The sequence below is a fragment of the Rhinopithecus roxellana genome, chromosome 19 (genome assembly GCF_007565055.1).
Source record: "Rhinopithecus roxellana isolate Shanxi Qingling chromosome 19, ASM756505v1, whole genome shotgun sequence".
Lineage (NCBI taxonomy): Eukaryota > Metazoa > Chordata > Mammalia > Primates > Cercopithecidae > Rhinopithecus > Rhinopithecus roxellana.
Window position 1 is genome coordinate 79,006,776 of NC_044567.1, and position 26,928 is coordinate 79,033,703.

General features: G+C 37.4%; 1 protein-coding gene across 15 annotated transcripts in view; it reads right to left on the reverse strand.

Annotated features, from left to right (window-relative positions):
- CEP112 (centrosomal protein 112) overlaps positions 1–26,928 on the reverse strand; it is a 569,199-nt gene that overhangs the window by 108,008 nt on the left and 434,263 nt on the right. For 13 of the 15 annotated variants that reach the window (XM_010379988.2, XM_030923682.1, XM_010379989.2 and 10 more), the window contains 2 exons: positions 10,503–10,565; positions 2,612–2,761 (listed from right to left, as the gene is read on the reverse strand). The exons of the other annotated variants lie outside the window; for them this stretch is intronic. In XM_010379988.2, the coding sequence (XP_010378290.1) occupies positions 2,612–2,761; positions 10,503–10,565 (213 nt within the window). The remainder of the gene's footprint in view (positions 1–2,611; positions 2,762–10,502; positions 10,566–26,928) is intronic. 15 annotated transcript variants of the gene reach the window in all.

Below are 26,928 nucleotides of genomic sequence, written 5' to 3' on the forward strand. Positions count from 1 at the left end.
CCTTCAGAAATGTTTTATCAAGTTATATTGCACCTGACTGGTGACCCTTTAAGTGGATTTTAGTATACCTCAAATTTTCTCTAGAATTAGTTTAATGATTTATCTGCAGAAATATTATTATAAGCTCTGACAGAATGAGTACTAGGTTTACTCTCTGTCTCCATTCTTGATCACCAGCTTGAAAGAGTTCAGTTCATCATCAACCCAGAAGTGGAGTGAACTATGTTTCACAATTAGCATGCACACTACTTTTATGTCTCTATTGAATATATCTGCAGACAAATGTATTTGGTCCCAGAAAATCAAGCCTCATAGTGGCTGTGCCTCTTTCTGAGTATCAATATCTAATCATGTACCTAAATCTATGTATACAAAACACTTAAATATAATCAGAATGTTCAAATCAAACAACTGCTGCAAAAATGTTATATCATTCATGAAGAGAGAAAAACAGAATGACAATATCTAGGTTCATTTTGGCACTTGGTCATTTGACTCATTTTCATGGACAGAATGTAGTACACTGGGGTATGGTATAATAGTTAATAGTTGAGGCTCTCAAGTAAGACAGATTGTGGCTTGAAACTGTCTCTGCCAATTGTTCAGCAGGATGATCTTGGGCTAGCTATTTAACCTCATAGTCTCAATTTCCCCATTTGTAATATGGGGATGACAGAAATACCATCCTCATGAAGATTACTATAAGGCTTAAATGAGATAATGGAACATGAGATGAATGAAAATGGCAGAGCATGAAACATAGTACATGTTGAGTAAATATCAGCTATTTTTCACAGTACTTTTTGTGATATAGCCTTAAAAAAGGAGCCAAGGCAATGAACGCTAATGAATCAATGACCTTAGCAACTTTAATATAAGTTAGTAAAAAAGAAATGTCATTTACTTTATGTATAATCTAAGTGAGTGAATCAAAACTTAGCTATATCTTACCTACATTGTAATTTTAATTTTTTATTTTCAGGTAACATATGGTACATATGGTTTCTATATATATTATAAAACTGTAAGAATTAATTATTAAATTATTATTAAATAATTTTAAAATTAATTATTATATAATTTAAAAATTAAATAAAACTGTAAGAATTAGTTTAAAATGAGCAACTGTACTAATTATAATTCTTTCAGGATTTTTTAAATTATCAAGAAACTACCAGAACTATATTGTCAGGAGTACATTCATATTTTCCATTTTTGCTTATATTGAGATTTGATTATTCATTTAAAATTTGGATATTACCTAGCACTTGGTATTTGGACATAAAGTGAAAAAGAAATCCACTTAATATGGACATTTTATAGAACTAAAACAATTTAAACAAAATATGCAACGCAATTTATGTGAAGCAAGATCTGTTACACAGATCAATGGGGGCACTTCCTGTACGTTTGTAATTGAAAAAAAACTTGAAAGATGTTTTTAAACCACCAGAATATGAAAAAAAGTCTTTTTTTTTTTTGGTCTCCATAACACAGGTAGGGGAAATAAGCTTGCAGGTGGAAATATATAGGAAAAATGTCATTAACAAAAAAATAAGTCCTCACTGGTAAAGTGAGGAGGCCGGATGTAATGGCCTTGAAGGTTTTGTCCATCTGTTAAGGCTTTTTATTCTGTCTAGTGTTGTCTCAGCTTAAAGGGAATATATAAAAAGCAACTGACATTAACACTAACTCTTCCCAACGTTACTCAGATTGCCTGCAATAGGCTATAGAAAAAGAAGATGCAGAGGTCAGGCAGGAAAGGGCAGCTATAAAACCCAAAATTTTCTTCTATCGTTCTTTGCTTTGTATGATGACTCTACACTCTTTGAGTATTGTTATGTCAAACTAAAGTCGTTGAAAAATAATCTTTTGCTGGGAATTCTTTAAAAATTTTTTGTTCTCTTTTAAGCCTTATTTATAAAGGTTTCCAGATGCTTATCCTCATAGATTAAATCCAGTATGATGTAGACACTTACAATAATATTCACTGCTATGAAGCCAAGAAAAAACTACTTGGAGATCTAACTGCCTATCACCGAAAGAATCGGGGTCCAGGGAATTTTCTGTTGCTATTAAGGGCGTGATTCTCTGAAGTCATTTGGAAACAACCTAGTTTCTCAGCAAAAACACATCTTTCCTGTACTGTGTCGAAGCACATCAAATGGTTGGCATTCCAAGCTTCGAACAGGTTATTTCTCATTATGCGAATACATAATGAAAGGATGTGGGCAAAGAACAGAATGCAAATTGGAAGCTGACTTCTGACTTTAACAGCCGGCAGTGCTAGGCTCAAACAGTCATTCTAATTTCAAGAGACAGTTCCAAAGTGGTTCTCAAGAGAAAGGACAGGGTATTTTTAAAATATTTGTTCAATGTGAATGGATTGGGCTTGCCAAAAATGACTTTTTATGCTGGCATGCGATCTCTTAGAGGGAAGTCAGCCTGAGTCACTGGATACATCAAAGGTAGAGTCCAGTGAATGGAATTACTGCAGGCTGTGTGAACAAGCCAGACACCCGCATTCATCTGCCCACTGCTGGGATTTCAGCCCTCCTTTTAATTACATTAAAGCAGCTGGTACCACTGGTTACTGAAGTCTTCAGATTACCTTGATTGCTTGGTCATTATCTCTAATCAGCTGCTTCTTCTCATCTTCAAACTTTTGTCTAACATCCTGGAGCCGCCTTTCTGCAGCAAGCTGCTGCTGGCTGTTCTCCTCTTTCAGAGAGGAAATGGTTGTCTGAAGTTCTGCTATGATCTAAAATGAAAACAGCATGCTGTAACTTCAAATTCTTCTGGGAGAGGCATCTATTTATATGTACTGATGCTTAACAAAAGAATGGATTTGACAAAACTCTATTCCACAAATTAAATATTTTCAATTAACATATCACACACTATAATGCATGAAATTCCATACAATAAAAGAGTTTAATAAAACTGTGAATGGTGAACAACTGCTGAACCAAATATACTTGGAAGACGTTTCCACTCTAACATTCCACAATATTTACTCATCAGAAGAAAGAACATCTGTGATCTCAAAAATATGAAAAGTGTCAGATTTTATTTTACTGAGAAATATACTTATTAGAATGAGAAAAGCTATTCTGCTTTTCATAATGCTTTGAACTGTAATAACCAAAGAAAATAATGAACAGAGTTTATTCTTCAGTCACCTAATTCTATACAGTAATTTTTGGGAATTCACTAACGTTTGTGTATTGTGTTTAACACTTTACGTTCTTATGTCATATACTACTGTGAGACAAGCATTATTATTGCCTATCTTTTATTTTTTTTTAATTTTAATTTTAATTTTTGAGATGGAGTTTTGTTCTTGTTGCCCAGGCTGGAGTGCAATGGCGTGATCTCAGCTCACTGCAACCTCCGCTTCCTGGGTTCAAGTGATTCTCCTGCTTTAGCCTCCCGAGTAGCTGGGATTACAGGTGCCCGCCACCACACCTAGCTAATTTTTTGTATTTTTAGTAGAGATGGGGTTTCATCATGTTGGCCAGGATGGTCTCGAACTCCTGACCTTCAGGGATCCATCCACCTCGGCCTCCCAAAGTGCAGGGATTACAGGCGTGAGCCACTGTGCCCGGACTGCCTATCTTTTATAAATGAGGACACAGAGGCACAGAAAGAGGACAAATATCTTACATTGTTGAAAATGACATCCAACTAAAGAGACAGGCAGGATTTGAACCATGCAGTCAGACCCATCACTTCACTAACTGGGTCCTTTAGCCTGCCAACTTCATGTTTCATTCTTTTTTTTTTTTTTTTGAGACGGAGTCTCGCTCTGTCACCCAGGCTGGAGTGCAGTGGTGCCATCTCAGCTCAGTGTAACCTTCACCTCCTGGGTTCACGCCATTCTCCTGCCTCAGTCTCCTGAGTAGCTGAGACTACAGGCCACCACGCCCAGCTAATTTTTGTATTTTTAGTAGAGTCGGGTTTTGCCATATTAGCCAGGCTGGTCTCGAACTCCTGACCTTGTGATCCGCCCGCCTCAGCCTCCCAAAGTGCTGGGATTACACGTGTGAGCCACCATGCTTGGCCACTCTGTTATGTTTCTTTAAAACAAGGCTTTGGTATTGTAGGAAGTTTATACTTCCAAATAGGTTGTCTTCTTCCTAACTCATGGATAGTCACTTTGGTTTACATGGTACCATTTTCATTCACTCCTGTAGTATTCCCTACATTTAAGAATCTGTTCTCTCCCAGACAGGGTTATTCCAACTTCTCAAATTAACCATCTGATGAGAAACTTTTATACTGAATCGGCCTTCTGAGAGCACTGTGTCCTTCCTTTGGTTTGGATGTATCCATTTCCTTGCAAATTCAGTAGTGATGACTTTTGAAAAGCAGGAAATAGTCATTTCTTCTAATAAAAGAAACAACATTAGGCCCGCATTAGAATATAATTCTTTTGGTCCTAAGCAGGGGGGAGGGCAGTTGGTGAGAAACACTGGACGAGTTATCTTTCTTGAAGCTCAGTTTTTCCAACTACAAAACGAGATTAAAGCATTATAAGGCAATAAATAGAAGCTGTCTGGAGTCCCCCAGAAGCCAAATGCTATAGAAATACTAGTTGTTACTACTGACATAAATAGTAGCATCTTGACAATAAAATATAGAGTATTTATGCTTTGAGAAGTGAGCAAATTCACTGTACCAAAGTTTGACACTTAGAATTTGTCAATAATCAAATATTTAGCCAATTGTGAAATGACAAAATATATAATAGCAATGTCAATATTATTACATGCAAACTTGAGCCTTCTGCTATGAATGGAAACATTCATTTACTGAGAATGAAGATGTTTTCATCCATTTTCTGAATTTTGATTAAATATTGTTTTCATTCTGGCATCAATTCAATTAATTCTCATAGCACTTCTGTGAAACAGGAAAGGTTAAATTCTCATAGTAAATGTGAAAAACTGATGCGCAGAACAGTCAACTCACAGTCACAGAGCCAGAGGAGCCAGGGATAAAAAAGAGTCAGATTTCCTTGGCCTACTATGAAATTTAAGATTGATCTTTTATGAGAACATGGGACCAAATAGTAAAAAACAACTTACTATTTCAATGTTTTAAGCTGAGTAAACTATAACTTTGTAGAAGTGGGTTTAATTCTGGAGAGAGAAGAAGGGCAAGAGAGAGAATGAGAGAGAGGGGGTGTGTGTGTGTTTAGTTCTGTGCAGTGTAACACACGTATAGATTCATATATCCACAACCACAGTCATGCGATATATTTTTAAAGAACAAAGTATTTTTTTCTTACAACAATACTAAGATTGAGACTAGCTTGTAACTGACCAAAGAATAAAGATAAAAATATACTGGGATACTTCAGTCAAAGGCCATGGAACAGGGATATTTCTCATTCTCAGAACATTTAGGACAAAATAATTCAGGGTTTGAGGTGGGCGGATCACCTGAGCCCAGGAGTTCGAGACCAGCCTGGCCAACATGGCGAAACCCCGTCTCTACTAAAAATACAAAAAATTAGCCAGGCGTGGTGGCACACGCTGGAATCCCAGCTACTCGGGAGGCTGAGGCTGGAGAATCACTTGAACCTGGGAGGCGGAGGCTGCAGTGAGCCAAGATCGCGCCATTTCACTCCAGCCTGGGCAAAAAGGGTGAAACTCCATCTCAAAAAAAAAAAAAAAAGAAAGAAAGAAATGCAGGTTTTGGAAGGGACTACAAGTGAAGTCCAGGATGTTCTAAGAAGGACATGCTTGCTTTTGTGTGGAAAATAAAACCTTATATTCTTTGGGGGAACAAGGAGAGTTTCCTTTGGGGGAAATAATGAGATTATTTTTGGAAAGTTATTTTTAAAACTCAGGAAGGCGACATAAGGGGGAGAATGTTAAAACACTTCAGGTGAAACAACTTGGCTAGATAAATAGATAAATTATTTGGTTAATAGACTCACAGGTGATACGGATATGGAACAGTAACTAAAATAAGGATAATTTAAAAAACAAGATTTAATACTTTAAGATTGAGAAATAATCATAATAATCAGATTAACATGCTTCAGGTAAGGAACAAAACTCTACTGGTCCTAGACCTAGAGTATAAGAAAATGGACTACTTTCTCCTAAGCTCAGTGTATAATAACTGGCACCCAGTTTAAGTAGTAGAACTATAATCGGGGTAAGTAATAAAAGCCATCACCTGGCAAATTGTATTCAGTTAACCCGCCCTTCTTGTAGAATAATAATGTTAAAAAAAGGTTCTAAGAAAAATGAAAGCTAATATATACAATCATAATCAAAACCCTCCAGTTTTGATTGAATCATAATTAAAAACTATAAACAAAATGCTACCACTCAACTAAATGTTTATACTGTATTAGTTTCAATAAAAGACGTGGATTAGATAATTTTCATATGGATATTAAAAATTAGTATTTTCCGAAACAAAAGAAGAGCTATTTTGAGCTGATGGTGTAAGCACCCAAACTCATGAAAGTCATAATAGTTAATAATAGTTAACAATAATTGTTAAGCAATTAATGCTTTGCAAAAATGTTAGTGGTCTTAAAAAAAAAAACCAACAAACAGGATCCTAAATAGGGGTTAGGATTTCATCTTCAACTCATTCTGTTGTTTTTCAGATTGTAGTACAGTTTGAGAGTTTTATAAAATTCTTCTTTAAAATATGATACAATAGAGAAGACATGCCACTTAAGAAGCCATGCTTACTTAGGAAGGTTAGGTAAACACCGAAGCTTCTCATAAAATAAGTGGATGCCCCATGCATTCTGGGTTGGCCCCCAGGAGGCTGACACAGAGATGGGCACAGCAGTCATGTGGAATATTCCCAGGTACTAATACGCCTCAGGTGTTGGGCAGTGTGGGGCAGCGGTAGGAGACACTTGTCTCTTGGCAGCAGGCAAGCTCAACTGGCATTCAAACTTCAGTCCTGCCCATGTTTCTAACTGTGGACATTCTGGCAAAATGGCAGTATCTTTCCTTGAAAAATGGGCACTAGATGACTAGGCTGAGTGGGGAAAACTATATTAATATTGAAGAGGCAAGGTAAATATATAATCACTTATTATTTCAATGTTTTAAGAGGAGTAAACTCCAGCATTCATCACGACTGCAGTGTTTGCATCGTCTGCATTCTTTTATTAAGATTAAAAAATATGTGATTCTGATGGAAATGATATTTGGGGGCATGCCCAGAGATGATGCAAACACTGCAGTGGTGGCGAGGGTGAGTGCTGCAGATCTCAGAATGGGCACAGTGCTCAGGTGTGCCAAGGGTTCAATGTACATGTTCTATTAGGTCCTAAAGTCTTGATAAAATCGTGAAAAGTAAGCAGCTTCCTCTAGAGGCGGAAAATCTTTAAAATATTTTCCAAATTTAATCTTATGCTCTCTGAGGTACCAACACATTCATTACTAATGCATTCATTTTCTTTTTTTCAGAGAGGGATTTTTAAAAACCCAACAGAGTTAAGCAGCTTTGGTTTTAGTGTTCTCATCAGCTTAATGAGATATGTTAGAGATTCCAACAAACTATCACTTAAATGTGGAGAGATCCAATCCATAGTCTTGTTTCATAATGCTCATTTTTAAATAATCAGACATGCTTCTCTGAACGGACTGGCACTGTAGACTAATGCTTCTCAAATGCCAGTGCACAGATATAAATATTTAGAAGTTGGCAAACAAAATATTATCAATGTAAGGTTATCATCCTAACTTTTATGAAAAGGATGGACTATCTTTTATTATATTACACCCTTTCTAAGATTTTTTTGGTGTTGTGCTGTCCCTTGATTAATGAAATGATGGTAATAGTGTATGATAGTTGTCACTAGTTGGTTTTTCCTTCTCCACCTTCAAGTCTTTCCTTGGGAAAACAGTTAGCAACCCTATGCCTCTCCAAGCTTTTCAGGGAGATTTTATCAATTTGTGAACACCCAAAAACATGGTGTCTGAAGCAATAATCTGTTCCACCTTCCAAACCTTTTTTCATTCTTCCCTCCCTCCTTTCCTCTTTCTCTATGGCAATTTTAGTGCTGATACTATAATAATTGACATTCATTAAGTGCTTTAGTGTGTACTAGGCACCATACTGAACACATTTTTGGCATTGTTTTACTTAATAGTTAAAACCATCCTATGAGGTTGGTACTGCTCCTCTATTTGACAAATGAGGAAACGGAATTCCAAAGAGGGCAGGTAACTTGCTCCAGGTCATGGAAGTGGTAGGGCTGGTATTCAAATCCAGGGGTGCTGGACTCCAGAGCTCAGGCTTTCTTCTGCATTAACTTATATTTAATTTGTTTTAATATCAACTAATCAGGCTTCTTCATACATTCCTTTAGATAAATACTCCTGTTTACACTCTCATTATTTAGGCATTTTTATTAGCTATCTTATATCTCACTCTCGGTCTGCTTCCCTCATTTAACATAAAGCGAAACAAGCAGGATGTTAGGATATGCCAACTGGGGATTTTTAATGTTTTAATTTAAACTTTAACTTTTGGCCTAAATACATTTCTTTTGATTGCAAGAATTTTTTTCAATGGATTAAAAGGATATTTCTCCATGTTCTTTCCTCAAGGAAGGGTTGGAATAATGGCAATCAAGACATAATTATCATTTCTTACACAAACATATGACTCTTCATTTGGACAAAGACTTTTTGCTTTTCTAATAGGATGTGAATTACTAGAACTGAAATATTAGGCCAGGTGTGGTGGCTCACGCCTGTAATCCCAGCATTTTGGGAGGAGGGCGGATCACCTGAGGTCAGGAGTTTGAGACCAGCCTGACCAATATGGTGAAACCCTGTCTCTACTAAAAATACAAAAAATTAACTGGGCGCGGGGGTGTGTGCCTGTAATCCCACCTACTTAGGAGGCTGAGGCAGGAGAATCGCTTGAAGCCAACTTGGAGGTGGAGGTTGCAGTGGGTCAAGACCATGTGATAACAGTACAGCCTGGGCGACAAGAGTGAAACTTCTGTCTCAAAAACAGACAAACAAAAAAATGAAATTTTATAACTATCACCAAAGTTCTGCCATATTAAAAATGGAAGGGCTGGGCTGGGCGTGGTGGCTCATGCCTGTAATCCCAGCACTTTTGGAGGCTAAGGCAGGAGGATTATGAGGTCAGCAGATCGAGACCATCCTGGCGAACATGGTGAAACCCTGTCTCTACTAAAAATACAAAAAATTAGCCGGGCGTGGTGGCGGGAGCCTGTAGTCCCAGCTACTCGGGAGGCTGAGGCAGGAGAACGCCATGAACTTGGGAGGTGGAGCTTGCAGTGAGCCCAGATCGCGCCACTGCACTCCAGCCTGGGCAACAGAGCGAAACTCCATCTCGGGGGGGAAAAAAAAAAAAGGAAGGGATTGGGCCAGGCTGGTAATGTTAAGGTTAAGAACTTCCACTCTGAAGTCAGATCCAGACTGGGTCCTGGCTTAGTTACTTGCCAACTTCTGTGATCTTATCTCTCTGAATCTTAGTTTTCGCAAATGGAAAAATGGCACCAATAATAGTTCCTAATTCCAGAGTTATTGTGAAAGACTGAATGAGTCAACATGGTTAGTGCCCCATGAACATTAGGTATTATTATTGTTTTGTTGTTGTTACTACTATTATGTGGCATTTTGTGGTAGTATGGTAAATTCTAGGTTACTACCAAATACCACTGTATACATAAAAAAATATGAAGACAAGCTTGTTTTACCAATCATTAGACATGCTCACAAAACCAAATGGCTTAACTTACCTACCTACCTGCAAAGTAAAGATAAGTAGTATTTATTTGTTCTAGAATCACTTACACAAGTAAGGAATACTTGGAGTTCCTTAAATGATACTACTGGATATCACTGTAACAACTTACGCTGAAAAAGTACCCTGAGCATCGTATTTCAAGTAGAGACAGGCATTCAGTTATTGGCCTTTCTTATACTAAAACTACAATAGTAAGTACAAATAGCAAGTTATGGATGTAGGGACTTAGAATTCTCTTTTTCCCAAAAGGAGTCAACAGTTGAGCTGCAGACTTAACTTAGAATTATTTATCATTTTGAATTTTGTTTGAAGAAGCCTTTAGGTAGAGCAAAATGGAATATTACAAAAAAAGCACAGATAGTACCAAACTGCTTACATCATAAATGTAGGTGTATATCTCCTGTCCTTGTGAAGTATGTTTCAGCCTGGGCTTGTTCAAGTGTACAGGCTGGTTTTACAACATCTGAGTATGTGTGTGTGTGTGTGTGTGTGTGTGCGCGCGCATGTGTGTGTCGTTTCAAGTGGTTAAATATGCCTAATTTTTCTTGATTTTTAATGACTGAAATATTAAAACCATATTCTGTTTATTTGTATACACATAAAAATATGATACCATTTCACAAAAAAACTGAAAAGAATGAAGTTTAACTTGTACCAAAGTTTTACGTGGAGGTTTCATTTTTGTTTTGGTTTTACCTGGTTTTCTGTCTTTTAATGTTGCTTACCTGTGAAGATTTGGCAAGTTTCTGAGTGTATTCCTTCTCGATCTGCTTCAGCCTGCTGTTGGCCTGAAAAACACATGTACATGAACACATACACAGTGACCTGTGAGCCTGGTATCTCTTCCACATGCCTATTGCCAGGCAGCTGGGATGCCTGCCAGCTGCACCGCCCTTCTGGGGCAGCCAGAAAACCACAGGGCTTGTCTTTGATGTGACGCCAACTATTCATCACTTAAAAAGCGAAAAAAAAAAAAGATCTCTTCTGCCAATTATTAGACAAACATAAGACTTCTGTGGATAGAAAGAGAAACGGAGAAAGAGAGACAGAAATAGACGCAGCAAAAGTATGAAGGCTCAGAAGGTAAAGTAAGGGAAAGGGAGAAGAAATAAGAGGGGCAAGGGAAAGAGAGAGGGAAGTGGAGGAAGAGGAAAGGAAGGTAAATTTAATACTTTTTCATGTTAATTAAAAAATAAAAGAAATAGATGCTTCTGGACAAAGGAGAGATGGGATTTTGAGAATCACTGAGCAAAGAGCTGAGCCCCGACTCTGCCAAATGCATAAGAGCTACTTTTTACAGTGACAAATGTATCTAAATCAAACAAGTTTTATGTCCTGGAAATAGGGTGGCCTTTCTAGAATCAGTCCACATTGCTTAGAACTTGGTTATCCCCTCTGCCACTCAAGTTCCAATTCTTTTTATGTGATCTGTTTTCTGCTCTCTGGAAACTTTTGGGATCTTTATTTCATCGTCAGTGTTTAAAAATGTCACAGTGTCGTGCCCTAGACTGGGTCTTTTTCCCATCAGTCATGCGGGCACTAAAGAGGCTCTTTCAGTCTGAACTCGTGTCCTTCACTACTGGGAAAGGTTGGTCATTACTCTCATGATTTCCTCTTGTCTCTCTGTCTGTCCGTCTGTCTCTCTCCCTGCAACTCTGATTTTGTACCTCTTAGGTTTAGTGTCTCTTTTTCTTGTTGTTTCTATGTTCCATTTCTTTGTCTTTTTGATTATTCTTAGAATTTCCTCAACTTTTACCTAAAACTTTATATTCTGCCATCATATTCATAATTTCCAACAGTTCCTTTTTGTTATTTGAACAGCATCATCATCATCAACCCTCTTTTTACAGATGAGAAAACTAAGGCACAGAGAGGGTAAGTAACTTGCCCAGCATCACACAGCTAGGAAGTGATGAAGCCAGGACAGAAACTCACACTTTGGCTGCTGAGCACAGGTGCTCCACCAGTGAGAGCACCGCATCATGCCTTGCAATACAGTCCTGATATCTATCTATCTATCTATCTTTCCTTCCTTTCATCCATCCATCTACCCATCCATCCATCCATCCATCAGCTATCTGTCTATATGTCTATAACTATCTATCTATCGACACATATGTTTTAATTTTTTCCTGCTCAGTAGAATGTGCTTTTTTTTTTTCTTTTTTTTTTTTTTCTGAGTTCCCTTTATTTACTTTCACCTGTCTGTTTTGGTCTTTGTCTTTCACTTTAGATACTTTCCTCAAATATCTGGTGATCTTTGATGTCCTTTCTTATTCCAAGTGAGGCCTCCAAAACTGTATAGAAGAATCTTGCATGTGGACGGGTTTGTGGATGGGTGGGAATCACCACAGGATATGCTACAAAGGGGCCTGCACTCTCCCATGCCAGCATCTGACTGGATTTCCCTCTTGGATCAGTTTGCCCAGAGCTGCATCCTCCAGTTTCCTGCCAGGCAGCACAGATCTGATGGCCAGTATTTTCAGAAGGGCATCGAGGTGTTCAGGAGAGTGACTCTAGTGCAAGGCCAGCCTCACATTTCCCCTTAACTATAGCTGAGGCCCTTTCTCATTCCGTATCTCCACAGAGCAAACCAGGGGTAGGGATGGGGCAGTCTTGGGATAAAATCTGGGCCTTCTGCTCCAAATACAGACTTTCAACCAATCTTCCAGGTCTTCACTTTACCCCATACCCAGTCTCTCCAATTCCTGAACTTTCCCAAAGTTCTACCACGGGAGAGATCTTGCTGCTTCTAATTGGTATCCTTCAAGCCTCCCTTCCCCCAGGAATTGTTCAGTTTTTAGGATTCTTAGTTCTGCTAAGTTAATTTCAGGCCCAGCCTTTTTCAAGTTCTCAATGCTATTGATTTCTTATGTGTAAGGTTGTCTCTTATTTTCTTTGAAAAAAATTATAGCATAAAAATCTTGATACCTGAGTCTCATCTGCAGAGGTTCTGATTCAATTTGTCTGGGCTACAGGCTGGGCACTAAGATTTTTTAAAATTTCTGCTGCTATTTCAAAAGTTCAGCCGAGGTTAAAAACCACTGGTTCACGCCTTTTTCAATTTCATTACTTTCATTTTGATGGGACTTCCACAGGGAGTAGAGATATAAACAGGTGAGCTCTGTTCCAACTACCTTTAGTTGGAAGCAACTGATTTGTTTATTTTCATATCACAAATAGGATGAGGAAGCAATCCAATGCTCACGGCCCACTCTAGGCTCACCTCTATGGCAGTACTAAGGCTGAACTGGTCACTGTTGGTTAATCTGTCTCTCTCCTACTAGATTATGAGATCCTAGAAGGCAGCTCCTAGCCCCTAACATAGTGTTTGGGGCACAATTGTTCACCTAATGAATGAGTGGATGTCATACAAGCCCTTTTCCTCTTCTATCGCCTCAGTCCATACCTCTGAAGTTTTCTTTTCATAACCATTTTTTTTATGGACTTAAGTTTAAAACCAATTCTTCAGAGTTCATTCCATAAATCTCTTTGTATCTATAATCCCATTGAGGACACAGGGTAGTTTTGCTTCTTCAAGAATAGAGAGGGCATGTGACTACTGCTGTTTTTCTAGTAAGTCATCAGACTTGACTCCAGCTCTATGATGACTTAAAGCCGCTCTCCATCAGAATTAGGGCTACTCTGAACCTCTTGAGGTTTATTTGTCTTGGCTCACATTCTGTCACTATTTTTTTGGTCACAAAATGCTTAATAAAGTATTTGTTGCATTTAAAATAAACACTTACAGAGCTCATACCATGTCCCAGGCACTGTTTTAAGTGCTTTAAGTGCTTTAAAAATATTCACCCACTAGAAAATCTAAAAATTAATCCTGGTGTGGTAAAGATGAGGTTACTTTTCCCTAAAAATGCTGGAGTCACGGATAATAATTAATGCAGGAAAGCCTGTGTCTTGGTGGCGGCTACTCTTCAAGAGCTTATGGCCAGTTCCCAAATCTCGCAAACCCAATGAAGCTCCTTTATAACTAAATATCCAATTCATTCATCCACTCTAGGCAGCTGGACAATAATAATGAACAAAACAGCCAAGAATCCCTCTCTATTTTTATGAAACATCTAGAGAGTAAACAAAGTAACTTTGAAAAGTTCTATGGTGCATGTGCTATGGAGAAATATCAATCAGGAAAGAGAGAGAGGAAGTGATAAAAGTTAGGGGGTACGTTATAATTTTAAAAATACTGAAGTAACAGATGGCCTCCCTGAGAGGTTGACATATGAACAAAAACCTGTAGGGGATGGGGGTAATCTCTAGGGAAAGAACATTCCAGGCAGAAGGAAGAATCAGCACAAAGGCCTTGAGGCAGAGGCATGCACAGCATGTTCAAGACACAGTACGGAGGCCGCGAGCAGTGGCTCACCCCTGTAATCCAGCACTTTGGGAGGCTGCGGCAGGCAGATCACTTTAGGCCAGGAGTTCCAGACCAGCCTGGCCAAAATGGTGAATAATAAGGTACTAATAAGGCCACTCCAGCTTTTGTTTGGGGCAAGAATGAAGCAAATAAGACAGTTAGGAAGGCACTGCAAATAATCTAGGATGGCAATAGAGGAGGTGGTGAGAAGGGGTCAGATTTGGAGAAAAATTAGAAAGTAGAACCAACTGGATATACTGTATAATGGAAAGAGATGAGTCAAGGATGACTTCAAGATTTTTGTCCTAAGCAACTAGATGAATGAAGTTGTCATTACCTAACATGGGAAAAACTATAGGTGAAATAGGTTTTTGCAGAGAAGATCAAGAGATCAGTTTGTACCTATTAAACTTGGAGATGCCTATTAAACGTGCAGTATTGAAGTATTTGGGTATTCAAGTCTCGAGTTTATGGTTTAAGGTCTAGGTTAAAACTTTGAATTCAGAAGTCATCAGTTTATACAGGGTGTGTGAAACCATGCTACTGGATAAGATCCCAAGATTTCCACTGTATATACTGGATGAGATCCCAAGTATACACACAACAAAACAGAGGTCTAAGTATACTCAGCCCTGGGCCTGCAAATGTTAGGAGGCTGGGACATGAGGAGGAAACAGAAGTAATAGCCAGAGAGTCAAGAAATCAGGATAGGCTGGTGGCTCACGCCTGTAATCCCAGCACTTTGGGAGGCCAAGGCAGGTGGATCACCTGAGGTGAGGAGTTCGAGACCAGCCTGACCAACATGGTGAAACCCCGTCTCTACTAAAAATACAAAAAAAATTAGCTGGTGGCGGGTGCCTGCAATTCAAGCGACTTGGGAGGCTGAGGGAGGAGGATCACTTGAACCTGGGAAGTGGAGGCTGCAGTGAGCTGAGATCGTGCCATTGCACTCCAGCCTGCCTGACAAGACTCCATCTCAAAAAAAAAAAAAAAAAAAAAAAAAGAAAAGAAAAGAAAGAAATCAGGATAATATGTCATCCTGAGCCAAGTGAAGAAAAGTGTTTCAAGGACTACTCAGCTGTGTCAAATGCTATGGGGAGGCCATAGAAAGTGAGGCCTGAGAATTGATCACATCAGTTTGGCAACATGGAGATCACTGGTGATAAGGATAAAAGAAATTTTGTTGTAGTGGGGAACATGACAGTTGGATTAAAGGAAGTTCAGAGAGGAGAGGCACTGGAATTTGTTCAGAATTTTATTATAAAGGAAGGTGAGAAATGAGAAGGAAGCTATCCAAGAAATGGGTGAATAGAGAGATGATTTGTTTTGTTTTTTGGTAAGCTGAGGAAATTAACAGCATGTTTGTAGGTCGATAGGAAAGATCTAGCAGTAGAGAGGGGGGAAAACCAGATGATGCCAGAGCTTTCCTAGAGACATGTTCTTGAGTTAAGGGGAGGGATATGTCATGGAGTGAACTGTGTCCTCCCCAAATTCCTATGTTATGTTGCAACCCTAAACCCCAATTTGACTGTATTTGGAGATAGGGCCTTTGGCGAGGCAATTAAGGTAAAATGAGGTCATAAGGGTGGGGCCCTACTCCAAGAGGATGGGTGTCATTATAAGAAGAGGAAGAGACACCTATCTCTCTCTGCTGGTCTCTCTGTACACACACACAGGAAATGCCTTGTAAAGAAACAGCAAGAATGCAGCGAGAGGCCTCACCAGAAAGCAATCCTGACACCACCTTGATCTCGGGCTTCTAGCTTCTAGAGCTATGAGAGAATGAATTTTCATGTTTTAAGCCACCTAGTCTGTGGTGCTCTGTTATGGCAGCCCAAGCCAACTACTACGGGGTGGGACCTCGAGCACGAGGGGAGGAGATGGCCTTTGCTGGAAGTCCAGGCAAATGATTCCCCAGGAACAGCGATGGGAGCTTCCAATTGCTCTCATTATCTCTACAAAGCAGGAAGAAAGATTCATCAGCTGAGCATGAGGATGGTAGAAAACATCTTTGGGAAATTTCAGAAGGGAAGGAAGGTATAAAATAGTCATCTAAAAAAAGGAGGAAAGGGAAAAGAGAGAAATCCAGTATGAGTCCCAGGACTCCAGGAAGCATCAGGACCCACTCGAAACTGCCAAAGCTGAATTTAAAATGAGGCCAGTTTGTAATACAGAAACATTTCTGGAACTTGCTAACAGCTAAACAGAGTAGAATCAATACTTTGGAGAATAAGAGTAACCAAAGGAATAAAATTAATTGATCAACCTTTGAGGTTTTTACTATTAATACTTACTTGAGCCTAAATCATAGCTGTCTGAATTCCTGAACCCCTCTTCTATAAATCTAAACAGATCTGGTTTATCATGGTTGAAAATTCGTGGCTAACTTATCAGGAAAACTGTCCCTAAAGCATTTTTTGAATAGTTTTAGTATCAAGATGGTACTGAGTGTACATTTCATTTCCCTGCTTAAAGGAAGGCTTAGTTATTTTAAACCAAGTCTTATTTTTATAGCTATCATTTGTATATAGAAACACAATTTTCAAACAACTACCAGCGGCATAACCTGAACAAATATATAACAGAAGAGGATGGAACTACAATTTTGAAGTGAGCAAGGCAGTAGTAGAAATAGTAGTAGTAGTACTGGTGGTTGTTGTTTTCATCTTTGGTTCTTTCTCACTATTGCCATTTCTGATTGGTTGTGCCCATCCTCCTCCAGACAGTACTCAGTTCTCATCTGTTTTTCTAGGGCTACTTCCAGATCATTCTCCTTATTAAAGAGCCCAATATATTGGTTCACTTTCCCTATGTAATTCCTAACAAAATCTTGGGTTTAAAACTCAATTAGAAAGGGGGAAAATTTACAAAAGTGTCCATGGTTGGTAATTAATCTTAATGTGCTACCCTTTTCTTTGCATTATGCCTCAATTTTAAAAAGTCCTTCATTCCTTTATTTTCCATTTCCTACCATTAATGGTGAAGGTTCAGGCATTCATGATTTCCAGGAAGGTGATTTGGAGAGAAGAAAATTAGGAGATTTGTCTAAAATATTTATATTTAAGGCAAACCCAGATCTTACGATGATATTTTTAAAATATAATAGCTACATCTTTAAAATCTTCAAATATCTTTTAAATATAATAGCATAAGTGTCTGAAAAAAATAGTTGTTTTAGGATGAAGAAAGCAAGAATGTTTCCTAGATTCTTGAAACATGGCATAAAGCTCAGAAAATTATGCAGTACTTTCTATTCAAAAGCTTTGTAGGCATCTATTTGAAACTTCTTGGAACACTATTGTCAGAGGTGTATGAACCAAAGCAACTCCATCTTGAATAGGGGCTGGGTAAAATGAGGTGGAGACCTACTGAGCTGCATTCCCAGGAGGTTACGGCAGTCTAAGTCACAGAATGAGATAGGAAGTAGGCACAAGATACAGGTCATAAAGACCTTGCTGACAAAGCAACTTGCAGTATAGAAGCTGGCCAAAACCCACGAAAATAAAGATGGTGACGAGAGTGACCTCTGGTCATCCTCACTGCTACACTCCCACCAGCACCATGACAGTTTATAAATGCTATGGCAACACCAGGAAGTGACCCTATATGGTCTAAAAAGGGGAGGCATGAATTATCCACTCCTTGTTTAGCATATAATCAAGAAATAACCATAAAAATGGGCAACCAGCAGCCCTCGGGGCTGCTCTGTCTGTGGAGTAACCATTCTTTTATTCTTCTATTTTCTTAATACATTTGCTTTTACTTTGCGGACTCAACCCTGAATTCTTTCTTGCGCAAGATCCAGGAACCTTCTCTTGGGGTCTGGATGGAGTCCCCTTTCATGCAACACTATGAATCCAGTCATGGCCAGCCTGGGAAAATTCTGCACCATCCTACCAGCAAAAATATTTAGAAAATTTATAACAAATATTTATATTTAATTTAAAATATTTACAGAACATTCATACTTGAAAATATCTGTATTTTACTTCAAAATAAATGTGCAAATTTGTAAAACAATAAAATTCATGACTGCTGCCCTGGCTGTGATGAAGTAACTGGGACCGCATTTTATCTGCCACAGTAAACAACAAGAAAACTGGACAAAACAAAGGAGAAACTGATTTAGGATATTAGGCAACAGGAAGCAGTGGATTGTGACCCAAAGAGAAGGGAAATAAATGAGGTAAGCGCTCATTTAGTTGTTCTTTGATTTAATTCTTCTCTGATTCTTTCATCAGAATTCTACAGTTGTCATCATATAAATCTCATACATACAGATGGTTCTTGACTTGCAAAGGCATTTCACCCCGATAAATTTGTTGTAAGTACAAAATTTCTTAAGTAGAAGATGCATTTAATACCTCAATAAACCCATCGTAAAGTTAAAAACATAATTTAAGTTGAACCTTTGTAAGTCAGGAACAGTTATTATAGACGTATATCTAAGTATTTAATTTTGAGGGTACTAATGTAAATAGTATTGTGTTTTTAGTTTAAAATTCCACTTATTCATTGCTGGTATAAATGAAAGCAGTTGATTTTTATACACTAACCTTGCATCCTGTAAGCTTGCTATAATCACTAATCAGTTCCAAGAGTCTGTCAATTCTTTTGGATTCTCTACACAGACAATCATGCTGTCTGCAAACAAAGACAGTTCTATTTCTTCCTTTCCAATCTGTATACCTCTTATTTCCTTTTCTTGTGTATTTCATTAACTAAGATTTCTTTGATGCTGAAAAGGAGTGGTGAGAGGGGAATCACAATCAATGCGGTGTTTCTGATCTTAGAGAGAAAGCTTCTAGTTTCTCACCATGAAGTACAATATTAGCTGTAGGTTTTTTGTAGATGTTCTTTATCAAGTTGAGGGAGTTCTCCTCTATTCCTAGTTTGCTGAGATTTTTTTTTTTCATGAATGTCTGCTGAATTTTATCAAATGATTTTTCTACATCTATTAATATGATCATGTGATCACATAGACGTGATCGATTACGTTCACTGATTTTCAAATTGTTGAGACAGCCCTGCATACCTGGGATACATCCCACTTGGCTGTGGTGTATAATTATTTTTGTATATTGTTAGATTCAATTTGCTAAAATTTTGTTAAAGATATTTTCATTTATGTTAACGGAATATAATGGTCTATAGTTTTCTTGTCTTATAACGTTTCTGTCTGGTTTTGGTATCAGGGTAATGCTGACCTCACAGGATGAGTTACGAATTATTTCCTCTGCTTTTATCTTTTGAAATAGATTGTAGAGGATTGGTATAACTTCTTCCTTAAAAGTTTGGCAGAATTCAGCATTGAATCCATGTAGGCCTGATGTATTCTGTTTTGAAAAAGGAGGGTCATTAATTATTGATTCAATTGCCTTAATAGATATATCCATTCAGATTATCTTTTTCTTCCTGTATGACTTTTGGCAGATTGTGTTTTCAGCAGATTGTGTCTAGGTTATCAAATCTATAAGCATAGAATTGATCATGGTATTTATTTATTATCCTTACAATGCTCATAGGCTCTTCAGTGATATCCCATTTTTCATTACTTTTATTAGTAATTTATATTCTCTTTCTTTTTTTCTTAGTTTGCATGGCAAAAGCCTATCAAATCTATTGATCTTTTCAAAGAACCGGCTTTTGGTTTCATTGATTTTCTCTACTGATTTCGTGTTTTCAAGTTCATTGATTTCTGCTCTAATTCTTTTTAATTTTTTAATTTTTTTTTTAAAAGACAGGGTCTCACTATGTTGCTCAGGCTGGACTCAAACTCCTAGGCTCAAGGGATTCCCCAGCATCCCAAGTAGCTGGGGTTACAGTTACATGACACTGCCCTCGGTTCTGCTCTATTTTTATTATTTCCTTTCTTCTGCTACTTTGGATTTAATTTGCTCTTCTTTTTCTTGCTTCCCAAATGAAAGCTTAGGCTATTGATTTTAGATATTCTTGTCTAATAAATGCATTCTATGCTATAAATTTCTCTTTAATCACTGCTTTCTCCATATCACATAAATTTTGGTAAGTTGTGGTTTCATTTAGCCCAAAATATTTTTAAATTTATATTAGATTTCTTCTTCGACTCATGTGATTTTTAAAGTGTGTTATATAATGCCAAAGTATTTGGGGATTTCCAGCTATCTTTCTGTTGATTTCTAGTTTAGTTTCATTGTGGTCTGATACCAGATATTGTATGATTTCTATTCTTTTAAATTTGTTAAGATATGTTTTATGGCCCGGAATGTAGTCTATCTTGGGGAATGGTCCATGTGAGGTTGCAAAGAATTGTATGCTGCTGCTGTTGGATGAAGTAGTCCAAGATATCCATTATTTCCAGTTGATTCTATGTCCTTACTGATTTTTCTGCCTTCTGGATCTGTCCTTTTATGATAGTGGGTATTAAAGTCTACAACTATAATAGTAGATTCATCTATTTCTCCTTGCAGTTCTATCAGTTTTTGCCTCAAATAGTTTTTGTTTGTTTTTGTTTTTTGTGCCTCATGTATTTTGATGTTCTGTTAGGTACATACACACCTGTTAAGGATTGACATGTCTTCCTGGAGAATTTAACCGTTTACCATCATGTAATGGCTACCACATCCCTGATAACTTTCTTTGTCCTAAAGTCTGCTCTATCTGAAATTAATATAACCACTAACTCTTTCTTTTGTTTAGTGTTAGCATGGTATTTTTTTTTTTTTTTTGATCCATTTACTTTAAACCTATATAGGTCTTATATTTAAAGCAGGTTTCTTGGAGGCAATATATGGTTGGGTCTTATTTTTTGATCCACTCTCACAATCTCTGCCTTTTAATTGGTATGTTTAGGCCACTGACATCCAAAGTGATTACCTGATACAGCTGGACTTGTGCATTTTCCATACCCCACATAGAAGGCTAGAGTTGGCTGTAGGTGGTTATCTCCTTTCCCCCAGATTGGTTAGGCTCTGAAAAATCCCCAATAATTTAGGTGCTTGTAAAACAGTTTTTCTTGGTAGGCTTTGTGAAGGGCAACAAAGTGCTCTGGTGTATTTCACAATGGTCACTTTTCTCTTCCCCCTGCCAGAAGCACAAATGGTTTTTTCCACAATATTCATGGTGAGAATCTGGTCAAGCTCCTGGAGGCAAGACTCACAAAAGCCCGAAACTGCTATGGCTGCTTGCAAGCCATGTTAGACCCGATACCAAGAGAGTTTCCCTCAGCTAAGAGTCTCTGTTGTGGGGAACATTTAAACAGAAGGACTCCAAGAGTCCCTGCTACTGTCAACTGTCATAGTCTGTTGCTGCTATTGCTGCCCTAAACTCTTATAGCCTAGGGCACTGAGGTACCCTCAGTCATCTGTGATACTGATCACAGCTGAAGAAGCTGCAGGGAGGCTTGACCACTGCATCTATTCAGAAGCAGGGCCAGCACACCCTTTTCAATCAGCACATTAAGGCCTATCTGCAGATGAAAGTCTTTTCCTATGAAAGTAACTCTGTAAACTTTGGAAGTGGTGACCGTTTCATCAGATGTGAAGACATCAATTCAGAAACACAAGAAACATGAAAAAGGAAGGAAATATGACACCACCAAAGAACACAATAATTCTTTAGTAACTGACCCCAAAGAAAAGAAAATTTATGAATTGTCTGAAAAGGAATTCAAAATAAGAAAAGGAAACTCAAAAAAAATACAAGAGAACATAGAGAGACAATTTGATGATATCAATCAGTTTATGATCTGAATGAGAAATTAAACAGAGATAGGTATCATAACAAAGAACCAACAGAAATCTTGGACCTAAAGAAGTCAATAAATGAAATTTAAAAATAACAACAGAGAGCTTCAACAGCAGACTAGATCAAGCAGGATGAAGGATAAATGTTTCGAGTTTTTGTATGTGGCAAAAATTAAGTTGCTATCAGTGTAAAATAGTCAATTATTACATAACTATAAGATGTTTTATGTAAGCTTTGTGGCAACCACAAAGCAAAACACTATAGCAGATACACAAACAATTAAGAAAAAAGAATAAAATCTAGCACTATAGAAAACCACCAAATCATGATGGCAAATAAGGAAAAAAGGAACAAAGGATATACAAAAAAACCAGAAGACAATAAACAGCACAGCCATAGTAAGTCCTTAAATGTCAGTAATTATAAATGGACTAAATTTTCCAATCCAAAGACACAGAGTGGTTTAAGGAATAAAAAATCAAGATCCAATTATATGCTTCCTATGAGAGACCCACATTAGCTTTAAGGATATACATAGGCTGAAAGTGAAGGGAGGGAAGAAGATACTCCATGCAAATGGTTAAAAAAAGGAGAACAGGAGTGGTTATATTTAGATTTAAAATAGACATCAAATCAAAAACTTTCATAAGAGACAAAGAAGGTCACTAATGATAAAGAGGACATTCATCAAGAGGATATAACAAGTGTAAATATGTATTAGACATTAGAACACATTAGACATTAGAGTACCTAAATATATAAAGCAAATATTAATGGACACAAAGGGAGAAATAGATAGCAATACAATAATAGTGGGGACTTCAATACTCCCCAGCAACAACAGACAGATCAATGAGACAGAAAATTAAAAGAGAAATACTGAAATTGAATTGTGCTTTAGACAAAATGGGCTATATATAACTTTCTATCTAACAGCAGCAAAATACAGATTCTCCTTTAGTGCACATAGAACATTCTCCAGTATAGATCATATGGTGGGCCATAAAACAAGTCTTAAATTTAAGAAGATCAAAATCATATCAAGTATTATTTCTGGCCACAATGGTATAACATTAGAAATCAATAACAGAATTAATTTTGGAAAATTCATAAATATGTGGAAATTAAATAACTGGCTCTGAATAACCAATGGGTCAAAGAAGAAATCAAAAGAAAAATTGAGAAATATCTTGAGACAAATGATAATGAAAACACAACATACCAAAACCTACGGGATGCCCAAAAGCATAAACTTCCCATAAAAGGAAAGTTTATAGCAATAAATGTTTACATTAAAAAAGAAGATCCCAAATAGCCTAACATTATGCTTCACAGAATTAGAAAATGAACAAATTAGGCCGGGCGCGGTGGCTCAAGCCTGTAATCCCAGCACTTTGGGAGGCCGAGACGGGTGGATCACAAGGTCAGGAGATCGAGACCATCCTGGCTAACACTGTGAAACCCCGTCTCTACTAAAACATACAAAAAACTAGCCGGGCGAGGTGGCGGGCGCCTGTAGTCCCAGCTACTCGGGAGGCTGAGGCAGGAGAATGGTGTGAACCTGGGAGGTGGAGCTTGCAGTAAGCTGAGATCCGGCCACTGCACTCCAGCCCGGGCGACAGAGTGAGACTCTGTCTCAAAAAAATAAAAAATAAAAAAAAAAAAAATAAGAAAATGAACAAATTAAACCCAAAGTTATCAGAAGGATGGAAATTCATAAATACCAGAAAAGAAATAAAATAGAGAATAGAAAAACCACACACACACAAAAAAACAATAAAACTAAGAGTTGGTTTTTGAAAAAATGAACAAAATTGATAAACCCTTAGACTAGCTAAAAAAAGAAAGAAAGAGAAAATTCAAATATATAAACTCAGATATGAAAGTGGAGACATTACAACAGATGTTCTCAGAAATGAAACAGATCATAAAGGACTATTATTAACAATTATATATCAACATAGTTGATCATCTGGGGTAAACAGATTAATTCCTAGGAAAATATAACTGAAGAAGGTTGAATAAAAAAGAAATAGCTTGAAAAGGCCAATAACAAAGGAAGAGATTGAAGTAATAATTTAAAATCTCCCAAGAAAGAAAAGCCCAAGACCAGATGGCTTCATGGCTGAATTCTATCAAACTTTCAAAAAATAATTAATACTTCTTAAATGCCTCCAAAAGAAAGAGCTGGATAATACAGTTGACCCTTGAACAACATGGGGGTTAGTGGTGCTGATCACCCCCAAAATGCTGTAAAAAACCTGCATGCAACATTTGATTACCCCAAAACTTAACTACTAACAGCCAACTGTTGACTGGAAGCCTTACTTAAAACATAAATAATCAATTAACACATATTTCATATATTACATTTATTCTATATTTTATGCTTACAGTAAAGTAAGCTAGGGAAAAGAAAATGTTATAAAAATAATAAAGAAGAGAAAATACATTTAATATTCATTAAGTGGGAAGTAGATCATCCTAAAGGTCTTCATCCTTGACATCTTCATGTTGAGTAGGCTGAGAAGAAGTGTCAAGAGTGGCAGAGGCAGAAGAAAAGCTGCAGATAAGTAGACCCATGCAGTTCAAACCTGTGTTGTTCAAGGGTCAACACTACTTCCTAACACATATTATGAGTCAGCATTACCTTGATACCTAAGCCAGACAGAGCAACATAGGAAAACTACAGGCCAACACTTCTGAAGAACATTGATGCAAAAGTCTTCAATAAAATATTAGCAAACCAAATTCAACAACACATTAATACATCACGATTAAGTGGGTTTTACCCCTGACATGCAAGGCTGGTTTAATATACACAAATCAATCAGTGTGATATATCACATTAACAAACCACATGATCATATCAATTAACAAAAAAGCATTCAATAAAGCTCAATGTCTGATTTGATAAAACCTTTTAACAGTTTAGATATAGAAGGAAAGCTCTTCAACATAATAAAGGCTATTTGAGTAAAACGCACAGCTAACCTCATCATCAATGGGGAGAAACTGAAAGCTTTTTCTCTAAGATCTGGTATAAGGTAAGGATGCCCACTCTTACCACTTCTACTTAGCAGAGTACTGGAGGTGCTATGAAGAAGAATTAGACAATAAAAAGAAATAACAGGTATTCAAGCTGGATAAAAAAGAAGTAAAATTATCTCTATTTACAATGACATGATCCTATATGTAAAAAATCCCAAAGATTTCACACACAAAATACTATTAGATGGAATAAGTTAATTCAGTAAAGTTGCAGGATATAAAATCAACATATAAAAATTTATGACATTTCTATACATAACAATGTAGCCAAAACAGAAATTGAGAAAACAATCTCATTTACAATCACATAAAAAAAAAAAAAATCAAGCCTGTAATCCCAGCACTTTGGGAGGCCGAGACGGGCGGATCACGAGGTCAGGAGATCGAGACCATCCTGGCTAACACAGTGAAACCCCGTCTCTACTAAAAAATACAAAAAACTAGCCGGGCGAGGTGGCGGGCGCCTGTAGTCCCAGCTACTCCGGAGGCTGAGGCAGGAGAATGGCGTGAACCCGGAAGGCGGAGCTTGCAGTGAGCTGAGATCCGGCCACTGCACTCCTGACTCTGTCTCAAAACAAACAAACAAACAAACAAATTAAATACATAAAATAAAATACTTAGGAATAAATTTAACCAAGGAAAGACCTGTACACTGAAAACTATAAAACATTAATAAGGCCGGGCATGGCGGCTCACCCCTGTAATCCCAACACTTTGGGAGGCTGAGGTGGGCAGATCATGAGGTCAGGAGATTGAGACCATCCTGGCTAAAACAGTGAAACCCTATCTCTACTAAAAACACACCAAAAAAAAAAAAAATTAGCTGGGAGTGGTGGCGGGCGCCTGTAGTCCCAGCTACTCAGGAGGCTGAGACAGGAGAATGGTGTGGACCTGGGAGGCGGAGTTTGCAGTGAGCCGAGATTGCACCACTGCACTCCAGCCTGGGCGACAGAGCAAGACTCTGTCTCAAAACAAAACAAAACAAAACAAAACAAAAAACAAAATTAATAAAATAAATTGAAGAGGACACAAATACATGAGAAGATATTCCATGCTCATGGATTGGGAGAATTAATATTTTTTAAATGTCCATACTACTCTCAAAGGGATATATAGATTCAATGCAAACCCTATGAAAATTTCAATAACAATCTTCACAGAAATAGAAAAAAAATCCTAAAATTCATAAGGACCCACAAAAGACCCCAAATAGCCAATGCAATTTTGAGAAAAATGAAGTTGGAGGCATCACAAATCTTGATTTAAAATTGTATTACAAAGCTATGGCAACCAAAATTGTATTGTACTGATACAGAAACAGATGCCTAGACTAGTAGAACAGTATAGAGAACCCAGAAAGAAATCCAAACATATATGGCCAACTAATTTTCAGCAAGGGCAACAAGAAAACACAATGAGGAAAAGATAGTCTCTTCAATAGTGTTGGGAAAGCTGGATTTCTACATGTAACAGAATAAAATTGGACCCTTCTCTTACACCACACATAAAAATCAACTGTCTCTCCAAATTTGGGGGCAGCAGTTTGCCCTGTGAGTTTACTTTTCTGATAAATATAAAAAATGTTGTTTATTTTTCAGTCTTTTTTTTCTGCTTTTTACTTGTTGTTAGGATGAGTGGCAACTTCCAAGCACCTTACATGCCAGAGCAGAAATGGGAAATTAACCTAGAAATAACATTTTAAATATCCAAATGGTTCCCAGAGAGACAAGGAATAAATTTATTGAATAATCGCAGATATCTCTGAGATAGTATCACTTCATCTAACATATGTGTAGTTGTATTCCAGAAGGAGAAAGAGGTTTGGAAAAATATTTGCAGATGGAATGGCTGAAAATTTTCCAAAATGAAAAAAAAAAAAAACCTCTAAGACCACAAGTCTAAAAGATCATCAAACAAAAAAACAAAAAACCAAGATAAATACAGAGAAAACCAAATCAAGGCATAACATAATAAAATTGCAAAGAACAGAAATAAATATAAAA